Consider the following 24,131-nt stretch of genomic DNA (forward strand, 5'->3'; position numbering starts at 1 on the left):
GTTTGTCACAATGACAAAAAACTGACTTGTTTTACAATATCCTATAAGTTCATCACCCTCAATTCCCAAATTGTACGAATTACACCAAACAATATCATATATATTAGTGGAATCTTTTTCAAAACTGTATGTACTAAAGTAAAGATATCCAGCTTCAAATGGGTGTTGGGACTGGACTATATTCTCCCAAATCCCAATTATTTTGTCTGGCTTTAGGAAATACTGCACATTTTGGAATTAAAAGGAAAGACTGTACATGCTTCCCTCTATGCAGCACTGTGGTACAGGCAAAAGCTTCTTCATATGCCAAAACCATAAAAAGATCTGCAAATTCCTTCAGCATAAAACCCCTCCTTCATATGCATTCTCCTGATGTTTTTCTGTTTGATGTGAAGTCATCGTTGGTGTATAATCTCAGTTCTGTCACATAAATACCCTTTCATTTAACATCCTTTTTGTCCACATGACCATACAACCTCTGTAAGCCATCTTATCAGTAAGATATATGTTTTGGCTTATATGTAACTGTAATTACTACCTTTAAACATTCTGTGAGTAAGCCATTCAGCTCAGTACTGGTGGTCCTCTCCTTTTCAAAGAGTGCAGAACAAAACTTGGCCATGTCACGCCTACAAGCCCGGAGAAGCTCTGGATTGAGACGAGCATCTGTGGTCTGCTCCACCAATCGACGAATGATGACAGCCCGACAATTTCCATCAAAGCTTGGCTCTTCTTTATAGGACTAGACAAAAAACAATATAATATTATCTTATACACTTCTCCATATATAGTGCTCATTTTCATATAAACTAACGTAACCCATTACATGAAGTCCCAACTTTTAAATGTCTATCAAAACACAACAAGTTCCACTTCTACAACAGGGTGACTCGTGCAGTCTTCTATAATGCAAGACAGTGGCAAATTACAAATACCTCTACACTTAGTTATGTGTCTAAATCATAAGTGCCTTTACCTGCATTCAAAGCAGGGTGATGCATGAATGAAATTTTACTATTAGCATTTTAACATTTCCACACGTATAAGTAATAACAATCTAAAAACAACTATTAAAACATATGATGGAAAATTTTTAATGTAAAGGAACATAACTCAAAACTGAAATGTAAACAGCACCTTGATAACTATCCTACTCTACAATCTCTCAAGTCAGTTCTAGTATTCTGTACTGCATACCTTAAGACAAAGAAGAAGTTTTTCAGAGTTTGTATCATGGCAGTATTGTTGGATCATCTCCCTGCATGATGTCAATAAAATGACATCTGTACCAGGGTCATGTTGTTCCTCTTGTTCACGAACAAAAAGCTGCTCATGGCAAGTCCTTGTTAAATTTTTTTTGTGACTACGCAAACACTCAAGGACCTGTAATAAAGTTTACATTTAGGAAAACAGAGATGGTGTCTTGATAATTATCCAACATGTATACAACTAAATTTGTAGAAAATATTTGTAACATAAGATATATATTATCACAAGTAATAATGTATTACTCCTGGATATGATTCTTTACTATCAAACCATGTTTTAAACTCATGTAAAATAGATTTTTATTCACAAGTGACTAAAATTTTTCTGTTTTAGGATTGAATTCTTAATGTTACCATGGTTTAGTATTACAAACTTTGCAAATAACTTTTAGGGTGCTCACCACTCCTTTGCCAGGCTTAACATCCCTGCAAAATCTTTTTACATCCACTTTACATTCTTGCTGCAGTTTGGGATCCAAATTTATGCTTTCATGCCGCTGTGTCAACTGCTGACGGAGTTGCTGTCGACAAGCTTTTGAAACTTGGTGATTATTATCATTCAGAATGTCATTTCGAACAATTGTGCTCAGGCAATCAATAACATCAGCTCTGTAATGGGAATACATATATGAGAGTTAGTTACCATTCATTACTTAATAATGGGAGGTGATCAATGAATACTGAACCATGCATGAATTATGGTTATCTACATGTCGATTCCAGCTATGTAATACATGACATCTGTGACTTATTCATTTTCATAAGCATATTCATTATAAGGCTAATATAACTATCCTCAATCAACACGATTATCAAAGTGAAATTATAACTATCATAAACTACATAATGTGAAAGACATATATCTCCTTATACTAACACACTGTAACCTTGCCAGTCCAGAATGCTTAACACCAAACCAATTCTGGAGTTTGGAATCTTGGGGATAATAAAATCAATTCAGAAATGTTTAACCACTAGTGTACAAACTGGCAAACACTGTAGATATAGATAAATATAAACATAAATGGCATTTAACAGAAACGTTACACAGTAATAAAACACTGCAAGTACAGCCTAATTAAAAAACTAGTATATTTACACAAACATCTTCCATGTTTTGCTCTTATGGTACTAAAATGTCAAAAAGAAGTGAGAAAGTAGTCAGATGGCAGAGGTAAAGGAATGATGAGAGGATGTACAGTGTGATACAGCAGAACCTGATGCTGATGGCATCAAGCAAACAGGTGATGCTATACAATGTTTTATTTCACTAACAACAGAAGGGGTGTAAAAGAATATGGCTGATTATAAACAGTATGAGCACTTTATTCTTGGGAACTGTACTGTGTTTTGTGTTGTAAGAAAGTGCATGTCATAGTAAACATCCCTAGAAAACATCTGCCTTGTATGAACTGTAAATCTGTTTAAGGCAGTTCCTCATCCTTCATCAAATTTGCAAATTCTGTTACAGAATGTTCAGCAGTCCTCTATCACCAGAGGTTTGTTCACTGGGAGTCTAATCACAGAAAGTAGTGCTAATATTCAAATCAGTATGAAAATGTCTGGCCTTTTCCATAAGTACTGTCCCTGAAATAGGGACCCCCCACTAAGAAACTGTCACAACAATTCAAACCACATATTGTTATGGCCAGCAGACATGTAACTATGCAGTGTTATACACTCATTAATTCCTTTCTGTGTCACTTTCTATGTAGAATTTAAACAGATTTTCATTCTACCTCTTAGTATCATATACCAATGAGACACCTAATTCATAAACCTCACATGAAGTGCTTTCATCTTGTTCATCAGAAATACTGATTCAAATATTGTAAAGATAACGTGCTCATTTTTTGTTGCACTTCCTTCCGTAGATACATCATCAGGCCAAGATCCTTTCTTAAATGGTCTGGTGAGGTTAAACAATGAACAAGCTATACCCTGAGAATGCTTAGTTTCGTTTAGAGAGTACAATAAAAAAGTGAATGATGAACATGACTCTTTGCATGACCCAACAATAGCTGAGAAACAAGGTTTTACACATGACCCACATGTACCCAAAGAACACTGCCTACTCCCTAACCTCATATGTTAGGGCAGTGTATACCCCAACCATTGCATGAAAAACTTCACTGAGAAACAAACAGCAAAAAACAAGGCAAGAACTATACTATTTGAGAGATAAAATTTCCCACAAAAAAGATATGTTCAACCAAACAAAAACAAAAAAATGACAATTTTTCAGAACAAGATTTTACTTTGTTGGAAAAGGTTCCATTTAGAGAAGATCCCTAAGTAAACACTGCCGAGGAATAGGATAAGAGAGTATAGCTGTACAGTTTCTGTGTAATTAGATATATGATGCACTTGACATAGTTGATGTTTAATGTAAGGATTAGACAACTGCCAAGTTAAAGCCGCATTTGGAATATGTATGGCAGCAGAAGGAGAGCTAACAACTGTAATGTTTATTCTTTAGCAACTTTACATCCATTACTTCTCACCAGCCCCACCATTCTGGCTTACCCTCATCATAAGTACTCACAGGTAGGTAAACTATCTATACATTCCACTTACATGGGGAAGATAAAGTGTACACAAGCATCTTCATGTGAAATTCATCTTACAGAACTCCAACCAAAAACTCCACAGGTTGGGAGGAGACAGGGAAGCCAAATTCCCTAAGGCTATCTTGCTTTCCTACAACTCATATGACTTACACATACTTGAGAGGTAATACATGCAATATGGTAGTTTCTTCAAATGATCCTGAGGAGTCTAGATACAAAAAAAGAGAAACCGCTGGACCTTTCCATATCTGATGCACAGTTTAATTAAGCAAGTAAAACCAAGAAGCTCACAAAAAATAATTCAACTTACAAATTCATCTTAGTGGTAATACTATCCAGAGATCACACCCATGAAAACAATGAGCAATGTCAATAACAGATAAAATATGTAAAGACAACTTACTTATTCTTAGGTTTTGGGCGACTACAGAGCTTAGCAACATCTCCTTGGCACGATTCCTTGAACCGGAGTGAGAATGTATAATCTTTCAGGGTTATCAGCTAGAAAAGAGAAGCAAAACTTCAATCATCGATGCTTATTTTGTGAAATATTCTAAGGCCATATGTATGATATCTAACAAACTCTACAGTCAATGGAAAATACAGCTTTACTTAGTCATAACCTTTACAACAAAATCTTTCCAATAGCACCTACAATTATCAGACATTTGATATAATAATCAGAATCCCCTCAACATGTGGTACTGGAAACCTAGGAAATTTACATTGCTTTATCACTCAAATTCAATGATATGTAGTAATGCATACACTACACTTCCTGATCTATTGAGCCTCAAAGAGGAGCAGTTGCTCACAGTTATATCAAGCAGCTTCAAGTGAATACCAACACCACACAGAAATACTGTATCATAAAATCTACTTATTCGTTTCATGTCTTTGATATACTTGAAGAAAATCATTAGTGGATAAGGGAGGTTTTTAGTGAATACATGGAATGGACTAAGAAAGGCCACATCTGCTCACATCCATTCACTAGGTATCATGTGTAATGCACTGAAACCACAGCTTCCTATCCACAACCACGCACCACAGAACTTTCCATGGTTTATGCAAAATGATTCACATGCCCTAGCTCAGTCCACTGACAGCACATTGATCCAAGTATACCACATCATTACAATTCACTCTATCCCATACACATCTTTCACTCTACTGCATGTTCAGGTCCTGATAGCTCAAAATCTTTATAACTTCATTCCTCCATTTCCAATTTGGTCTCCCTGTTCTCCTTGTTCCCTCCACTTCTGACACATATATCCTTTTTGCTAACCTTTCCTCTTTCATGTTCTCTATATGCCCAGACCATTTCAGCTCACCCTCTTCTACTGTCAAAAATACTCTTTTAATACCACACATCTCTCTTACCCTTTCATTACTTACTCGATCAAGTAAGGCAAATGACTCCTTACAAAACTTTGTAAGACGTTACTTAAATATTATTTAAAATGGTGTACAGCAAAATCAGGAAAGGCATGGTGTAAGCAGAAGATAAGTCAATTCATAAAGGAGAGCAGTGTTCCAAACCTTATGAAAGCCTTGGCAAAAGGGAAGAATCAAGCGTGAAGCTTGCATGAGGGAATACTTCATATGAGTGAAACTTACAGTTTCTAGAAAAGAAAAAGGTAAAAGTAAGAGCAACAAATACTGAAAATCTAAGGAATAACACAAAAATGAGAAAATGTTATCAACAAAAATGTGAAAGGCTAGGTTAAGGGGAAAGGAAGACATCTGGTAGCTGCATGAATAAAAGTGTGCTGAGATGGTCAGGACATGCAGAATATGAAGCAAATGGATGTTTGGAGATGAATGAAAACATTGTAACTAACACAAAGGAATGAAGCAGATTATGGAATAGATGAAAGGATTCATGAAATGGAAAGCAATATGTTATTATTCTACTTAAAATTACCAAGGAACAATTTCTAAGAAAGAGTCTTTGTGTTACCTAGGGCCTTTCTAAAGGTTCTTACCACAGAGTGCTGCACTATTTCTAGTAGCAGGGAAATGAAGACTCCTTTGGAGAGATACGATCTTTAACGAGACTGTACTCCCAATGCTACAGCCTTACCAAATTTGACTTTTCATTCGCAATGTAAATTCTTGCAGGTGTAGCCTGCTTACATCTGATCAATGGATATGTTAACATATAAACAGGTAAAGTATATCTTCCTAACCTGGACTAAATGATGATCAAGGGATTCAGGACTGGGACATATTCTTGCTTTTAGTAGGAAAACCTATATCCTTTCAAACTGACCATATTCTTCCAAACCTAGACCATCTTATGCAGGTTTGAAACACAGTTTAGATTTAGGGAGAAAAATCTTGCACCAATAATTACAAGTTGAACAAAATGTATAAAACCCAAAATATCAATTTTCTTCCCTCTAATTAAAAATTCTAGACACTGGCAACTTTTCATATTGTCTGGATTTTAGAAGAATTGGTATTCAGTGTCTAGCTTTGGTAGGATACTCTACTCGGTCAGAGGAAAGACTACTGAAATCAGACAGCAGAGACAGGCTATGCTGAAGACTGGAAGAAGTAAGAGATACAAGTATAAGTCAAGAATAATTCTACCATGAAAATGAAAAAAATGAAAAACGTGGTGTTCTGATCAACATGGTTTTACTCAATACAAACACAGGATATGCAATCTTTTTATTTAATTATTTATCTATATGTACCTGCCAATCATTCTTTAGTCATATTCCCATTTACACAATGTGAATATTCACTGCTTTAAATTTTCTTTAAAGCTCTGTACACTTGTTCTTCATCAGATACATATTCATTAAGTATCAAACATCTCATAATGGAAGAGCATACCAACTTCTCTGACAAACGTCAGTGACAGTTAATATCATAGTCTTCCATATTTGACCTCAGGAATCCACAAATTCCTAATTGTTCATCCAGTTCTATGAATTTCCCTACATCTAGCCCAACAATATCTTAATGCTAAGCTACAACCCCAGCATATATCAAAGAGATAAGCACTAATGATGAAGCATAAATGTCAATACAATAGAGACCTGCTTTACCTGAAAATGCTCAATTACAGCACGACATTTTGGGTAGCTTCTCATTTTCTCGACATTTTTGTGTCTAATAAGACAGTCCATCAAGGAACCATCTTCACTTCCATGCTGTGACTCTCCTCTACACATCTGATAAACAGAAAGAGAACTTAAGACAAATCAATAACACCATCCATTATATCAGCATCTTATTTCCTGCCAAGACAATGTTCTCTTTTCCTTTTCCTGCATTTTCCCAAAGAACATCCTCGTGGAGAAGATACAATTATAACAATGTTTTGCTGTAACTCCTCTCAATTTACCTTGAACTTTATTGCTTGTCATCTTAGTCCTCTCTATCACCATTCTTATTCTACACTTTCTTTTAAGTTCGCAGCACTGATGACATAAATCATGCATTCAATTTTACTTGGTTCATTCCATAAGTTTTACCAGAGATCATTTTCTGTGTACTTTCTCTATCTCCTCATTCTTAATCTCCCTCACACATTTACTCACAAATTCTGCAATTCTAACATCCAATGAAGGGTGCTCTTGCCACACCCAGATCTTATGTATCTTTAAACCTTTTCACTGCAATACTCTGATATATCTGTCTTACAATGTGCTTTTCAAAACACATTAGCCTTTTACTACAATACCGAAGAACATCCCAGAGACCTTGATAAATCTGCTGAGCTTCTAAATGATGACCCATAGCACTAAAACTAACAGAAGAAAAAGGATGCAAAACATATTTTCACATACAAGAACAAATTTACTTCACAATTTTGTAATCAAACATGGTTGATGTTCTTAATTCACTGAAAAGAGGAATATCCCCTCTGGGGTATGATAAAAAATTCTCTTAGCATAACATCAGTATAATTGCTGCCCAATATATAGCCTCATACCCATCAGTGAAAGGGTTAGGTGAAGGTTTATCAGATTATACATCAGTAATATATAGGTTAGCCTTCTATCTTAAACAGTCTCAAATTATATCTGAGAATGTAAAAGTAAGTTAGATAAAAAACTGTGAAGTTCAAGTATTAAAGAGTAAAAGTGAGTTCCAAGGAAACTTAGCTATGAAGTTAATACATCAATGAAGCTGAGATGATGTGAAGGCACGAGGAGAGTATACAAAAAAGCCAGGGCTCCTCACGTTATATGCAATTAAGTGTTAAGAAAGACTGTTGTAAGTCTCAAAAGTTTCTCTTTTTAATGAGCATTCAAACAAGCTTAAATCAATCCCAACATGTTAAACTAGTTTCCTAAAAAATATTTTAAAATTCTATTAAATAAGATGGAATTAAGTGGTCAGTGATGGAATTTATGATAAAAAATAAAATCACATAAAACCTACCTGGGGTATTGCAGCTGCACAGTGAACTGTAAGCTGTGCATTAAGCCCAGTATCCCTGGCTTCAGCCTCTGTGTAATTACTTACTACATCCTTACACTCCTTGTTCAATCTGGTGAAATATAAAGAAAATTCTTCAAAAAGCGTGTTTTAAAGAAAGAAAAACTATTTCTCTCCAAGCAGTGTTCCATGAACTAATGAGAATCTTCCTTGATCTCTAGGGGTTGGCAGCCTCAAACACACCCTATTCCTTGAGATTTACACATCTCACCCCTTGTGAACCATTCAAACAGTGGTCAAAGCACTAGCTCATTCTGCAACACCAGTCCTATCAGATGTCTACACCCAGCAATGGCATCATTATCCCGTCAGCTGCTCTGCCAAGCAGAATGACCAATAAATAATTCCCAGGGCAAGGACATCACTCTGAGTGACAACCATCAGAAGAGATAGTTTCTCAAGGAGAGAGGAAGGTAGGGCAGAAAATAATGGAAAGCAGCTTGCAGAACACCACACTGAGAAAACTTTTTCATTCCTCAAAACTCACTTTCCTCTCTAAGTCTGTCATTTAGCAAGCTAATGAGAGCAAAACATGGAATGGGAGGGCATGAGAAAAACTTCTCAAAAGGAAAAAGATGACCACTTACATCCCCTTTGCTTATCCTATGGTACTTAATTGATCTTTCCCCTACAGAAGATACTCTAGAAAAGCTTCCTCATAACAGGCCAGCAAAGAAGTGTCTGCTGGCATTACTCTAGCGCAGAGGTTTGATTAAGCCAACAAAACCAGTCATAAATCAAAACAAAAGGGTTCAAATAGCTTGGGCAAACCAGGGAAATGAAGTCCCTTGCCAACCTCTGAAAATCATACAGTATTTGCAGAGATGCAACTGAACAAAAGACAATTTTCATAAATGGAATCCTTAGAAAAAGCACCATACAGGGGTTCAAATCATATACACTTTTGTGTTTGGAAAAAGCACTATGCAAGGATACAAATCACATACGCTTGTGTTCTACAACCCTGTAACAGAAAAGACGAACCTCAGATACGCAATGATTGATAAGTGTAAGAGTAAGACCCTCTTCTTCAATGGAAGATATAAAGGATTATCGTATGCCACATTAGCTTTCCCTCAAGAATTTAACATTATCAGCAAATAAATACTTCCTTGAACAGTCAGAAGAATAAGATAGATATTCAAATCTGTACATCACTGGGAAAAACACATAGTTCCATATTCCACATCCCGCATAAGCAATTATTAATATCAGCACTTAACTGAGTTGTTCCCCTTGTGCTCATACCTTTAAACTTGAGACATTTTGGAAAAACAGATATTCACAAGTTTCTGCAGGCAGGCTAGGAGGAAAGTTTCCAAGTCAATTATTCATCAACTAATGGGGTCACTTTACACTTCACAACACTTATTCAAGTGTTAGGGATTATCCTGGGACCATGAATATACAATGTATATATATGGCCCAATTCTAGGAGAATTGAGTGCCCTAACTCATGACTGGTACAAATGCCCATTTTGGGGAGCAAAGAATTATATGGTGTTCAGCTGGGCAGTTGGAAGAATGATAATGTCATCACTGGTTGGAGACAAGTGATGGGACAGGTATTCCAAATGAGCTAGGCCATGACTACTGTTTAGGTGGTTTGCAAAGGGTGAAAGGAATAAACCTCAGTGGAATGAGGGGTCTTTGAGGCTGCCAACCACCAGATCAAAGGAGATCTTTATTAGCTCGAAGGACAACAAATCCAGGGGGAAATATGCACATAAAAGAAATATGTAAATGATATGTAAAGGTATGTGAAATCATGCCTAGTGAAAATATAAACAGTATTAAGTACTTAGGTGAAAACCCATAATCATCACATACTTATAAAAATAGTAAGGCTCTGTGCCACCAGCCAGAACCCTCTCCATCCACTAAACACAACCCCACACTAATATAGAGGAAAGTTTACTACTACTTTTCAGGTATTTTCTTATATATATTATGGATATATTCTGTTAAGAAATAAATAATTTTTTTAATGTAAATGAGGCTAGTTAATGCATCTAAGGCAACTAGCTTTCCTGAAATAATGCAAAATGAAAGGGTTAAAGAAGAAAGCGGACACATGAGCACTACATTCAAGAATGTACTATGTAGTTTACGTTTACTCTGGAAATAATATATATTCTAAATTGTTACAGAATGAATATTTGAGCAAAGTCATTTGAAACTGGTAATATTACAATACAGGCACCACAATGTATTGTGGATGGGGTCCCTTTTCTCTTAGAAATGAATCTTTCTTAACTGAACTCAGTTAATTGCTAGATGAGGAGATTCCCGGCCTCCTTCTTCCACCCATCTTATTCATTCAAGCGATATGTGAGCAGAGTTCTTTCTTCCCTATCCCAAGAGATTATTTGCTGTCCTATTTATCCTTCCCCATCCCTGGAGATTTTTCTATTTTTCTAATTACTTTATTTGTTTTTTCATGACATGGGTACTGCGTTTTAGTGATTAGGCCTTGTTCTTTTGAGTCCTACTGCTTTAAAATATTTTAGACAGGAAAATAAAAGCCTACATCCTCTAATGCCAATGTGAGTAGAAAACAGATATACAAAAAGATAAATGAAAAGAAATGATAAACAAATTCATGAAATTATATCATTCTTACTTCTCTAAGTTATCCTGAAGACAAGCAATCTCCTCTCCAGGTCCAGTATGTTCAGAGCAAAGTTGTGCAAGATGGTCCATACACACCATCTCTATTTCTGGGTGCAAATCCACATATGCTGCCCGTTCGTGCATCACACGATGTACCTCTTGCACACAGTTCCCACTTAACTGCAAACAATAATAGCAAATGCAACTATACTTAATAAACAAACCAACAGTTCCGACAAAAGATAAACTCATAAATTATATAACAAAAAGACTAACAAAAATTATAGTACTATAATACACATGTAATAATAAATAATGGGGAAGCAATGATCAAGGATGAAGCAAAAATATTCAATACTTTTATATGTACGATAGAAAAATACCTAGAGAAACAGAAGGATTTGTGAGTGGCATTTATGGATCAGAAGAGAGCATATAATTGGATTACTAGAGATGCCTTAGGGAAGGTTTTACAAATAAATGTGGCAGGAGGAAAGCCACTATCATCTCATGTTGACAAAGAGAATGTGTGTCAGAAGTGAAAGGGGAAAAGGAGAATGGGTGGCCAAATTGGAGATAGCAGGAGCCTGAATATGCAGGAGGTTAAAAGGTGCACATGGGATAGAGTGAATCAGAGCAATGTGGTGTAAAGGGGGAAATATTTTGTCAATGGACTGAATCAAGCCGAATGAAGCAGCTGGGGGAAACCACTGAAAGGTCTTTGGGGTCTGGTTGGGGATAAGGGGCTGAGGTTCCAGTTCATTACAAACAACAGCTAGAGAATAGATGTGAGCAAATAAGACCAATTCTTAGTTTATTCCTAACGCACCCTTGCAAAAGCAGGAAACAGTGAACAAGTACAAAAGAAAGAAAAAGAAAAATATGTACTAATTGAAAAGAATGGAAGATTTCTTTCTTATCTTTCATACCTGATCAATGTTCCCTGCATTAGCAAGGTAGTGTCAGGGAAAGATGAAGAAAGGCCACATTCACTCACATCATCCATTCGCATTCACATTTTCACTAAAGTTAACAAACTATGCACTTCAAGATATGATGGTTCATCAGACTAGACAATCATAAAATGTGATAAATGCTTGAGAATGGAATAGGATACTGACATTCATGTACTATGAAAATAGTATTGGGTGACATGTTAGCCACATTCCCTCTCCCTGCTTACTCAAAGCTCCAAACAGCCAACATAAGGGTAGTTTTATCACTTTTTCTGTATTTCATTTTACTTTTGCATTCTAATCTATCAATTCATAAAGGAATACTTTTTTATGCACATGGTGATGGATTTTCTACAGTTTAAAAAGGATAGGGAGCATGTAGATACAGGTTTGTCTCTACTTGGGCCATGAACACAGAAAAGGGTGGATATGTTGGAAATTAATTAAACATGTGAACTCAGTCTGTGGTGTGAGCTGGGTTGGTCATGCAAGGGGTGATAGTAATAAAGAGGTGTCAAAGTAAAAGCAGTCTAACTGAAAGGGTCTAATAGGGTATGCTGAAATAGTATGGAAAGATATCAGAAGTATAAGAAGCAAGGAGGAGGGATGGACCAAGAAGGTGATGGATGGAGTTAGTATATCACTGCTTTTGCGCAAGTAGTGGGTTGAGCATATACACTTCTTTTCTGTAATCAGAAGTGTTTGTAATTACTAAGTGAGGATGTGAACAAGCATCTGCAGTCCCCATATAACTGACAACAGTCAAAGGAGAAGCTTTAACACCCCCCTACAAAGCACATGCTCTTAGATACTCAAAGGAATCTGTCAATAGAAGAGACAAGGAATTAAAAATTTTTATCAGAAACAAAAATCCAACCTTAACAACTTGAATACATATGTTATCTATGAACATCCAGGTGCAACATGCAGATGCAAGGACATAGATATCATTATAAACTATAAAATAATACAATGAGATTTAGAGATGTGAAGACTGTGATGATTGCATACTTCTAAGTAAATCTCAGCCAACCAACTTCTAAACAAGAAATAACTTATTAAATATGGAAAGATATATCAACTGACAAGTAGCTCTTACCTTTAACTCTGCTTTAGGGTGGTAAACATAACGGAACAGACATGGTAGAACTTGGATTCCTCTCTGGACATTAGTGTTTGATGAACCATCAGCCCAGTCTCTCTTGGCATTACACAGTTTTACAGCATCATTGTGGCAAGCTGCATGAAGCTGAGGATCTAACTTCCAGTCACGTGATACAAAATACTGTATCTCAAGAAGAGCTGCTTCACATGCTGAAGGCATTTCTGGGGAGTCTAGGTGACGCATAAGACATCGCATCACTCTGGGGATAAAGTTCCAAAGCATGTTATACTAATTTCAAATCAGCTTTGAAGCATGACAGGCTCATTTCTTCTTAATCCAAGAAGATCGATTTATGTAAAGATTAAGATCTTGAAAATTGAGCTCTTTCACAGATTACATTCATTCCTCAGTAAGAGCTTCAGAGAAACTCTTCAGGTGCTCTCGTTATGAAGGATTAGTCCCAAACACTTCAAATCAATTACTTGGACTGGAGGCTTAGGTTTCTGTGTGCTATACATGGCAGTGCACTTCACTGGCTCATGGTGATCTCTTACTAATGCAGGAAAAGGCAAAGAATTATAAAAAAATAAATTCAAGTGGATTACAATAGGTAGGTGATTACCACCACTTATGCACCTGGAAACAGTAGGACTAAGGTAGAGTTAATGGTTTTGGATGAAGCTGAGTAAGAGTGTCAGCAGTTCTGATGCAAGGGAATGAACAGAAGACACGGATTATTTGAATTTAAGCGGATAATGTGGCAGTTGAGGGTACTCATGGTTGTAAATGAAAATAGTGAACAGCTTGTGGAGTGTGTGCTGAAAGGGATTGGTGACTGGGAATAACTGGATTAAAATGAGGGACATACATAGGTATAAAAGGGAGAGAAGGAATGATGGAAAGCAGGCATTATGTCCTAACTGACAGGCATGCAAAGGACTGAACAGGGCAATCAGTGGGGTGTCTGATCATTATTTGGTGGAAGTGAGAATTAAGGTTAGTAGAGGCTTTCAGTAAAGAGACAATGATATGGGTGGGATGAAGGAGGTGAAAGTGAGTGAACTAGGAAAAGAGGCTTGTGTGAAGAAATACCAGGCAACCAAATATAGAATGCCAAAGGGCAAGAGCAAATGAATCTACAGGACTGGATGTGGAATGGAAGATATGTAGGAAGCAGTGCTTTCATGTGTGAGCAAAGAGTGTGGCACATGTAAGGTTGGACATGGACAGATGAGATAGGGTAATAAGTGGTGGATTTAGGGAGTTAAGTTGCTTGTGAAAACAAAAAGAGAGCTATATGGGCAATATTTGCATGGAAGGAGAGCAAATGAGAGATGTAAAAAGGAAAGTGGTCAAGAGTAGGGTGCAGGGGCTATAATGGAAGGTAAATGAGAGTTGGGGTGAGTGAGTATCAGCAAACTTCAGGGAGAATAAGAATATGTTTTGATGTGTTAGGGTGGATGTGTGAATGGAAACTTTAAGTCTCATGATGATTCAATTCAATGTGCAAAGTAAAAAATTAGAATGCACTTATATCAATGGGCAGGCTCATGTTCATTTCATAACACTGGATGAGTTCAGGATGTGTGTCTGAGAGTGCTTTCACTTGATCTATCCAATATAAATATCATTATAGTTAAATATCATACACAGTTATGTAGATAAACATAAACAAGGTAAAGTATCACCAATAAGAAATTTACAATCTCATAAGATAATAAAGTATTAAGACAAAGGGTATTGCAGGTGTAAACTTCTTAGCAAACACAAATAAGTAAACGCAAGCATACACATCTATGAACACACAAATGCATAAATATGTACATGCAAACACAATATATGAAGATATAACAGGTAGAGATGAAGTGAGGAGGAGATGGAGTGAGTATTTTGATGTTTTCTTTAATATGTTTGATGATAAGAGTGGCAGATGTAGGGTGTTTTGGTTAAGGTGGTGTGCGAAGTGAGAGAGGTTTGGTGAAGAGAGAAGAGGAGGTGAAAGCTTTGTGGAAGATGAAATCCAGCAAGGCAGTGAGTCTGGATGGTATTGCAGTTGACTTTAGTAAGAAAGGGGGTGACTGTTGCTGATTGGTTGGAAATGATATTCAATGTATGTATGGATAATGGTGAAGTTCCTGAGGATAGGCAGAATGTATGTATAGTGCTATTGTACAAAGGCAAAGGGGATAATGGTGAATGTTCAAAGTACAGAGGCATAAGTTTGTTGAGTATTCCCGGAATATTGTATGGGGGGGTACTGACTGAGAGGGAGAAGGCATATCCAGAACATCAGATTGGGGGGGGGGGGGGGGTAGTGTGGTTTCAGAGGTGGTTGAGAATGTGTGGATCAGGTGTTTGCTTTGAAAAATATATGAGAAATACTAAGAAAAATAGATGGATTTGTATGTAGCACTTATAGATCTGTAAAAAGCATATGATGGGGTGGATAGAAATACTTTGTGGAAGGTCTTAAGAGTATATGGTGAGGGAGGAAGCTGCTAGAAGCAATGAGACATTTTTATCAAAGACATAAAGCATGTATATGAGTAGGAAGAGAGGAGAGTGACTGGTTCCCAGTGAAGGTCGGTCTGCGGCAGGGGTGTGTGATGTCCCCATCGTTGTTTAATTTGTTTATGAATGGGGTACTTAGGGTGGTAAATGCACGAGTTTTGGAGAGAGGGGCAAGTATGCAGTCTGTTGGGGATGATAGAGCCTGGGAAGTGAGTCAGTTGTCGTTTGCGATCGGGGCCTGAACATACAGGAGGGTGAAGGGCAGGCAAGGAATAGAGTGAATTGGAATGATGTGGTATACTGGGGTCGATGTGCTGTCAACGGATCGAACCAGGTCATGTGAAGTGTCTGGGGTACACCATGGAAAGGTTTGTGGGCCTGGATGAGGAAAGGGAGCTGTAGTTTCGGTGCAATACACATAACAGCTAGAGACTGAGTGTGAACAAATGTGGCCTTTTTTGTCTGTTCCTGGCACTGCCTCGCTGGAGGAGGAGGAGGAGGAGGGGGGATGCTGTTTCGTGCATGGCTGGGTGGCAACGGGAATGGATGAAGGCAGCAAGTATGGATAAGTACACCTGTATATATGTATATGTTTGTGTATGTATAAAAATGCATAAGTTGAAATGTATGTGTATGTATGTGTGCATCTACGGGTGTTTATGTATATACATGTGTATGTGGGTGGGTTGGGCCATTCCTCATCTGTTTCCTTGCGATACCTAGCTAACACGGGAGACGGCGGTTAAGTATAATAAAAAAAATTTATACATGTTAGCAAACAAACATCATGCACAACTATATATTTTCATGTACATGAGCGAAATCCACATTGTTCATACACATGCAACATTAGTGTATAAGTGAATCATGCAACATTAGTGTACAAGTGAAGTGTTAAAGACTAACACTATGATAAAACAGCATAAGTAGTTAACCATGAATTACACTTTTTTCAAGGTACTTACAAGCTAAGACACAAAGCTACAGGAAATCATTTTATCAAAATGTAGTAATTACCATGAAGGTTAATCCCCCACATGTACATATACGTGACAGGAGCTTTAATCTTCAATCTCAGTCAGTTTATTCATCATCAATAAACTTCAAAGTAAAATTATAATACAGCTGAGGCTTTAAAAGCCCTTAATGCAACACACCTTGCATTCCCCCCCTTTACATCCTTACAAGTGGATTCTACCATGGGAAGACAAGCATCGTGCAGTACTGGGTCCACTCGCCAGTCCTCGCCAGCATCTGACTCCTTCACCACTGCCTCAAGCTGGTAAGTCCAGAAAATATATTAGCACTTATCTTTATCAGTCAAAGAAAACCGGAATGTTCAACTATTTTTCAAAAGTAGTACCCTATACAACACATGCAAAGATAGTTTATAATGAGTGTCACCAAATACCATTATTACCATACATCTAAATATCCTTAATGCTTTACTCCTTTATGTTAATGTGCCCATTAAATCTATTGATCCTCTTCCCTTTCTTAATCCTTTTAGTCCCTCATCTGTGAGTATGTAGAGAACTGCAATCCTTTCAATAACAGAAATCAGAATTCTATAACTTACTATGCTTATGATCAAACTGTTGTCCAACCAGAATCAAAGCCTCTTTCACTCCATCCTTTCACCTCCTTCTCAGTTGTCCCTTTTCTTTGTTCCTTCCATTTCTGTATACACCGCCTTAGTCATTCTCTCCTCACCCTTCCTCTTCGCATGTACAAACCATATCATGTAACCCTCTGCTCTTTCACATACATATTCCTCCTACTACCACACCTCTTACCTACCCCACTTCGTATTTGATCAACCCTACTCACACCGCATACTGTCCTCAAACATTTAAATTCCAACACATTCAACCTCTTCCATACTTTATCATCTATGGCACATGCTGCACATTCATAAAATACAATCAGAACTACAATATCATCAAAACATACCCGTCCTTGCCCTCACAGACAGAGACCTTAACCCAACACCCATTCTATTGCTCACTTAAGCTTTCATGGTTCCATTAGCTGCTATGTCCACTCCTGGGTATCTAAAATAACCCAATGACAACAGATAGTATGAAATCAGTAATAATGAAGCATAGAGGAGATATGACATGTCAAAGAAGAGGCACTGGGTGAGGTGTCACAGACTTGTTTTGTCATGTAAAGATGCATGATTAGTTGGTAAAGAATACATACAAGAGTAAGGTAGAATGAAAAAAAACATCATTTCAATCTCACTCACATTCATCAAATGATTTCTAGTCAATCCTCCATATTGCCACAATCTATGAAATAACTTACACTGAAAATTCAATGAGTTTAATGAAATTCCAAAATACATTGCATCAAGTATAAATAGATAATCAATACCTCTCTCCTACACTGATCTGAGACTCGTCTACTGGGAGTGTGGCTTCGTGTGTGCTTCATGAGACAGTGCAATGTGCGGCCACCAGTCTCAATTCCACCACTACAAAATTTCTCAAGATCATTCTTGCAAGCCATCATCAAATCTGGTGATAGCTTGTAATCCTCCATTAGTTGTCGACGGTGTGCAAGCATCTCCTCCTTGCAGGCTTCATCAATAGATGCACCTGTTCATAAGAGGAAAGCTTAGAATAATGATTAACCCTTTCAGCAATGTCACACTTTGAAAAGCAAAGAAAATGAGATAAAACTGATAAAGTTTCTACAAGCAAATCAATAATTATTCTGAGCAGACCCTAACTTTCATTCATCTCATGATTACATGCAGGCCATAACTTTCTAAACCTGGCACCATTAACCCTGAAAATGCCTGCAGGATCCATAATTTCCATCCCACAGTGTAACAGCAAAAAATCCTTTCTGAAATGATGGATTTGCATTCAAAAGTAAAAGAAAATACAGAGGTTATATTTTTACTTCCTGCTGGTCTGGTCCAGAGCAAAGCAAAAGAGAATAGAGAGTGCAAATGATGTTTAAAGGCCCCTTATATGAAAGGTAGGCATGGAGAGTATGTTTCTCTCTTTCTATTGAGCTTGTTTTCCAACTGTAATCCTATTTCATACACAGGGAGAGCATTAGTGGCAAGTATTACATTGATGCTTAGGAGAGGGTTGTATTAGGTATAGAATAAGTACAACCTAAGCGTTTGGACATATTTGTTTGTTTGTCAACAGACAGGATGTACAAATGTTCACCCTCTCCTGCATTGAGTGTCCTTGGTTCTTGTCTTCATGAGGTATAGAAATATCACAGGCTGTTTCAATATTTTGTTTCTTTCATTGTTTACCTCTCCTTAACCCTACCTCAAGATGCATTTGTTGAGACTGAATAAGATGTTAGCACTACAGAGGACTTTTGGTCAAATCATATATGGGGCCAGAGGTTTACAATTTAATGGGTGAATATAGCATGGTTTGAGTAGATCTCTCAAGCCACCCTTCAAGAAATAATATATTTATGATTTTCAATTCCATTAAATGTGACTGTGACATGATTAGTCTACCTACCTCACCTTGATTAATCTAAATGCTTGTAGAGAACAACATGGTGAATAACTAATGATACAGTTGGCTTAAAATTGATCAAAACTGATATCGAGTAAACTACAAAAAATATTTACCTTGCCGAAGAGCATTCTCAAGACACAATAATATACGTGAAAGCTTCATTTCATGAGTATCATCAGAGCTTCCTTTTCGGCATGAGTTTTCCACAATGGCACTCCTACATGCTCTCACAATTCCTCGATTCACACGATAGTCTTGTACTGTAAGTTGCTGTCTTCGTGAAATCTGATCCATACACTACATAAAAACAACAGATCAGAATTCTATACAATGAAAAAAATGTTTACCTTTTCTTGCATACAATCAAATAATTCTCTTAAAGTTGAAGCAACTCAAAAAATTAAAGCTGCTTATCAAATACCATTATGATTACCAGTAGAAGCAAACACAAATATCACATATTAATTCATAATTTCAACATTATCAGAATGATGAAATCAATATTCATTTATACAGTACCTCCTTACTCATCCCTCTCTCCATTTTGTGTTTCATAAGGCACTTGTAGACACGACCCTCTCCAGATCTTATATTCTCACAGAACTTTTCACGGTCTTCACGGCAAGCAAAGAAGAGAGCACGATCAAGGTGAAAGTCATCAGACTGAAGTTCAGACAATCTGAAATATTTGAAAAATAATACTTTGTTGGTAAAGGATATCCACTTAAAAATGATGCCCTGCATATCTTGAGAAACTGTGGACATGTTTAACAAAGAAAACTAACATCAGCCACATGTGTAAAAGAACAGGTACAGAAACACACTATAAGATACATAAAGAGGCAATTTCTTAAGGCTGAGTCTGAGAGTTATAAATATGCTGCCTGAAAGTAAAGATACAACATCTGAGAACATTTATACAAAATATATGTAAAAAGTATACTGAAGACTTGGCAACTGTGTGGGTTACATCCCTGGAAGACCCTGTGGTTGGCAAAGAATACAGGATTATTTCAAGACTTTAAAAAAATGTCATGAATTTTGGTGAGGCAGTAGGTGATCAATGCATGTATGATACATTGAGAATGACTACTAAAGTCACAACTTAGGAAATTAACAAAGTTTAAAAATTGCAGTTCTGACAAAGGAGTGACATTCCTCTGCTGTAATAGAAGGTGAGCTATGTAACTGCATACTTCAAGGTACAAGGGCCTTTGTTAGACACCAAATATAGCAAGACCCTATGGAAAGTAAGAAAGATTATCAATCTTTCACCATACAACAGGCTCAATGTAGATTTTTTTAGATAAGGATGGAGGGATGTTACAAGTGCTAGGATGTAGTTACAAATTGAGAAATTAATTTCAGCTGATAAATTTGCTTTATAAGCAGAGTAGAAATCAAAAGATGATTATGTGCTTTATTCACTTTAACACACTGAGCATAACTTGAGGATATATGATTAAGAAGTAGGAGTGCAATATGCACATGATCCACTCCATGTTAATAAGGATTGGGGTAGATAGACAGACAGCAGAATTCTACTTACCGAAGAATTTGTTTTTGACATGGTGCATCAAGCTGACCAGCATGATTTGTAAGACACTCAATAGTGTACCCCTGTGAGTGGCGTTGGTCTTCACGGATATGATCCACACGGCCACATCTAAATGATTCAATCTCCTTTCTACAATTGTCTACCATGTCCTTTACATAGCGAATGTCACTAAACACGATTGCTGCCAGGCGTAGAAGATACTGATGGCAACGTTCATCCTGTGATGGGATATTTCAATGTTCATGCAAACCCAAATACATGCAAACATATTTTTCATATTCCACAATGATCCTGATCCTATGTTGTGAGTCAAATTAAGATACCAAAACTGTGTCTAATATTCAAACTTCGACTTAACCTTGATTTGATCCAATTTTTCAGTAAGGCAGGATATAGTGTGTCCTGGACTGGTCTGTGCCTCACATTTAGGAAACTGCTTAAGTTCTCCTTCACAAACATTTTTTGCCAGTTCTTCTATACGACCACTAAGTGTTAGATTCATCTTGTACTGCCACAAAAGCTGTAGTAAAGGAAATAATCTAAAGTATTATCGGTAAAACAAAGATGAATTAGCAAACGCTATGCATGAATATGGTGAAATAACAGGAGATTAAAGCCTTTTATCATTTTTACATGCACAGTAATTAAGATCTTTCATTGATACAAAAGAAATCTTCCTGTATTCAAACAACATACTTTCATCATCTACATGCTCGTTACATCATCTAACTTGTATTCATCTATCTCAAACTCTCTATCACATAAAATAATATCCACATTCAGACCAGCTTTTTATGCACTCAAATGATCATTACTTAAAATAATCTTTCCTCTATATTTGCTCATCTTGCAACTAAACATTCTCCTCAATTCATTTTTCCCTTAACACAAACATTCCCTACAGTTCCCACCACCTTATAAAACGATCCACATCTCTACTTCCAGTAAGTCATCTTTCTTTAGCTTTCTGGATCCCTTCAACTTAAAATAGCTGTAGATGAGGGTCTCTTACCTCTTCAAAATATATTCTTTTAAGTGAACCTGAACATTCAAAAAAAATTTCTAGGTTCCTTTCCTTACATTTCCTTATTCTTTTTAGAGGCAGAATGTTTTACAAATATTCATACAATAAATTCTCTCCAACAAAATCATATTTATAGCATCATATGGAAAACAATTGTAATACCAGTTATTTTCATAAAATACTGATCACCTGAGTAATGTCCATTAATAGCATATTTTCCTCTCTGTGAACTCTCACAAACTGATTCTGCTTAAATTTCCTGCATCTTACTTCTTTATGCTTTAATATATGTCCTGATTTCCATTACTCTTAGTTTTGACCAAAAGAATTTTTGCTTCTATCTTTCCATACAAGATATCAAGCAAATCTAAATACACTTCTTCAGATAGACATTCCTTCACAAAAAACCTAAAACATTCCTTTCTCTGATGATTTTCTAAATATGTCAGTCAAATACTCAATCCAAACTGCAGAATTCTGATATATAGTATAAACAAACATCATCAGTACTCACATGATTACAATTATCGCTAACAACTTCCCGGATATCTCTCTGAAAGACAAAATGAAAAATTAAAATTCGCCATTTGAGATTACAATTATTTTTTGTCCTTTCATTATATGATTTGCCATGGCACTGTGAATACAGCACTGCACTACATGAAAGAAGGAATGGTCATTAAGAGGAAGAAGAATGGCAAAGGGAAGTGAAAAGGCAATTAAAGAGGAACACATATGACGAGTATTACCATTACTAGATGGGACTACTGATGATAAGAAATGGAGGTTTTGAGGATTGAAAACAGTTCCTTACCACAGACAAAGCCCTATGGAATCTGAGAGAACACCTCGGTGGAGAATCAAAACAGTATTTCATTATCTAAAATAATATGCTGTATATCCATGAGAGTTAACCACTTCTGAGCATCAAATTTTCTAATGAAGCTGTAGGATACGTGTTTATGGGAACTTAACCTATAAAGTGTGGACAACAACAAAAACTCCATCCTGTTTTGTATAAAAAATAAAAAATGATAAATTACTGTCTCACAATAAGAGGAAATACACAGAAAGTTCTAAAACCTCTGTGTTGGCTTAGTCCAATGCTGAGTGAAAGGCAGGATAGGGTGTGGACGACACATCTGACAGTTCCCAATATGAGAGGATGACAATATTTTTTCCTTCTACTGATACTCATTTTTACAAAGTATTCTTATATCACAAATTGGCACAACGCTGGTGAAATTTATATGAATGTGTTTAAAAATAATACATCTTCCACACTAAAAATCCACTATCAGGAGGGAAACTAGCTAGCAAGTGTGGGGAAAGATACTGAAGGTTCCGATCCTTTCTTTGCCATTTAGTTAGACCCACACTCCACTCTCATTTCACAAAGCACAACATTAGTGGTGAATAATAAAAATACTTTCAAAATATTACATTCTCCACCCTAAAATTTTGTGTGAGGATGGTTTGCAAGTGCTGCAAGGATATCAAAGGTATTTTTTCTTTGTAATATTCCATCTCTTTACATATGAACAAGTCATCCACCACCCAAGATTACATAATGAGAGAATAAGGCAGAAATGTAAAATCATTTCATTTACAAGCAAGAGGGTGGTAAGTACACACATGCTGGCATCCCTCCTTCTGTAACCTCACTAAAATCATTAAATCACTTATTTCTTCACATTTTTTATATTCTACTCCCTGACTTTCCTCACCAACTGATACACATCACTCTGGGTCATCTAAGAATTTAGGTACCATTTTCTATGCAGGTCAGGAGCCAAGCCTTTAAAATCATGAGAAGAGTGAGCAGAATTTTTTCCCACACCTTCCTGACAACAGAAGAGAACTCTATTTCATAAGCTACTAATGGTATAATAATTCACCTAGATATTCAATCACAACAATCTACAAACAACAGAAACAGAGACATGAAAGTCCTAAGGGTTATGGATGGGAATATCGAGAAAAGGAATTAGGAATGTAATTATACGCAATTATATAAAGATGGAATCAATCTTTGTTTTCACACAAAGGACAGCAACAATCAAACACTCACATAAAACAATTAGTCCAGAAGATTTTCTTGTAATTCTTATGAGTTGAGTCTAAAGAAGAAACTCTATTGGTGAACTAAGGGTGTATTGAGGGCAAATACTGAAAAAGCAGTGCAACAAAGAGGGATGACAACAGAAAAGGAAGAAAAGCTGTTCCAAATAAGAGAGGACTTAAGAAGATCTATGAAGCTCAGCAAATAATGGTCACTGGCTACACAGAAGGATACAGTGAGGTGAGGTTAAGTCACTAATTTCAGGTTTTTGTCACATTCAACAGTACTGTAAGTTTGATTCTTGTACAAGTAGGCAATACTGTATTTGTTAAAAGCTGTGTGCCATGTTGTACCTTTATAATCAAAGTTAAGGCTGTGCTCCAACCTGGAATATACATGAAACATTAAATATACATGCATGTTTTATTTTACTTCATGTAAAACATACCATATTTTGTCTGTTTTCTATGTATAATTTATGCTACTCTAACAAAAAG

General features: G+C 36.5%; 1 protein-coding gene across 2 annotated transcripts in view; it reads right to left on the minus strand.

Moving 5' to 3' along the window:
* The window catches only part of Glg1 (golgi glycoprotein 1), a 49,536-nt gene that overhangs the window by 21,485 nt on the left and 3,920 nt on the right, over window positions 1-24,131 (minus strand). For both annotated transcript variants that reach the window (XM_071657028.1, XM_071657029.1), the window contains exons 2-16: window positions 22,087-22,125; window positions 20,907-21,068; window positions 20,540-20,766; window positions 19,510-19,669; window positions 19,104-19,287; window positions 17,867-18,090; window positions 16,645-16,766; window positions 12,971-13,235; window positions 10,926-11,095; window positions 8,246-8,354; window positions 6,904-7,029; window positions 4,242-4,339; window positions 1,670-1,877; window positions 1,198-1,383; window positions 539-742 (exon numbers count right to left, since the gene is read on the minus strand). In XM_071657028.1, the coding sequence (XP_071513129.1) occupies window positions 539-742; window positions 1,198-1,383; window positions 1,670-1,877; window positions 4,242-4,339; window positions 6,904-7,029; window positions 8,246-8,354; window positions 10,926-11,095; window positions 12,971-13,235; window positions 16,645-16,766; window positions 17,867-18,090; window positions 19,104-19,287; window positions 19,510-19,669; window positions 20,540-20,766; window positions 20,907-21,068; window positions 22,087-22,125 (2,484 nt within the window). The remainder of the gene's footprint in view (window positions 1-538; window positions 743-1,197; window positions 1,384-1,669; window positions 1,878-4,241; window positions 4,340-6,903; window positions 7,030-8,245; window positions 8,355-10,925; window positions 11,096-12,970; window positions 13,236-16,644; window positions 16,767-17,866; window positions 18,091-19,103; window positions 19,288-19,509; window positions 19,670-20,539; window positions 20,767-20,906; window positions 21,069-22,086; window positions 22,126-24,131) is intronic.

Source organism: Panulirus ornatus, chromosome 64 (genome assembly GCF_036320965.1).
Source record: "Panulirus ornatus isolate Po-2019 chromosome 64, ASM3632096v1, whole genome shotgun sequence".
In the NCBI taxonomy this organism is placed as follows: Eukaryota; Metazoa; Arthropoda; class Malacostraca; order Decapoda; family Palinuridae; genus Panulirus; species Panulirus ornatus.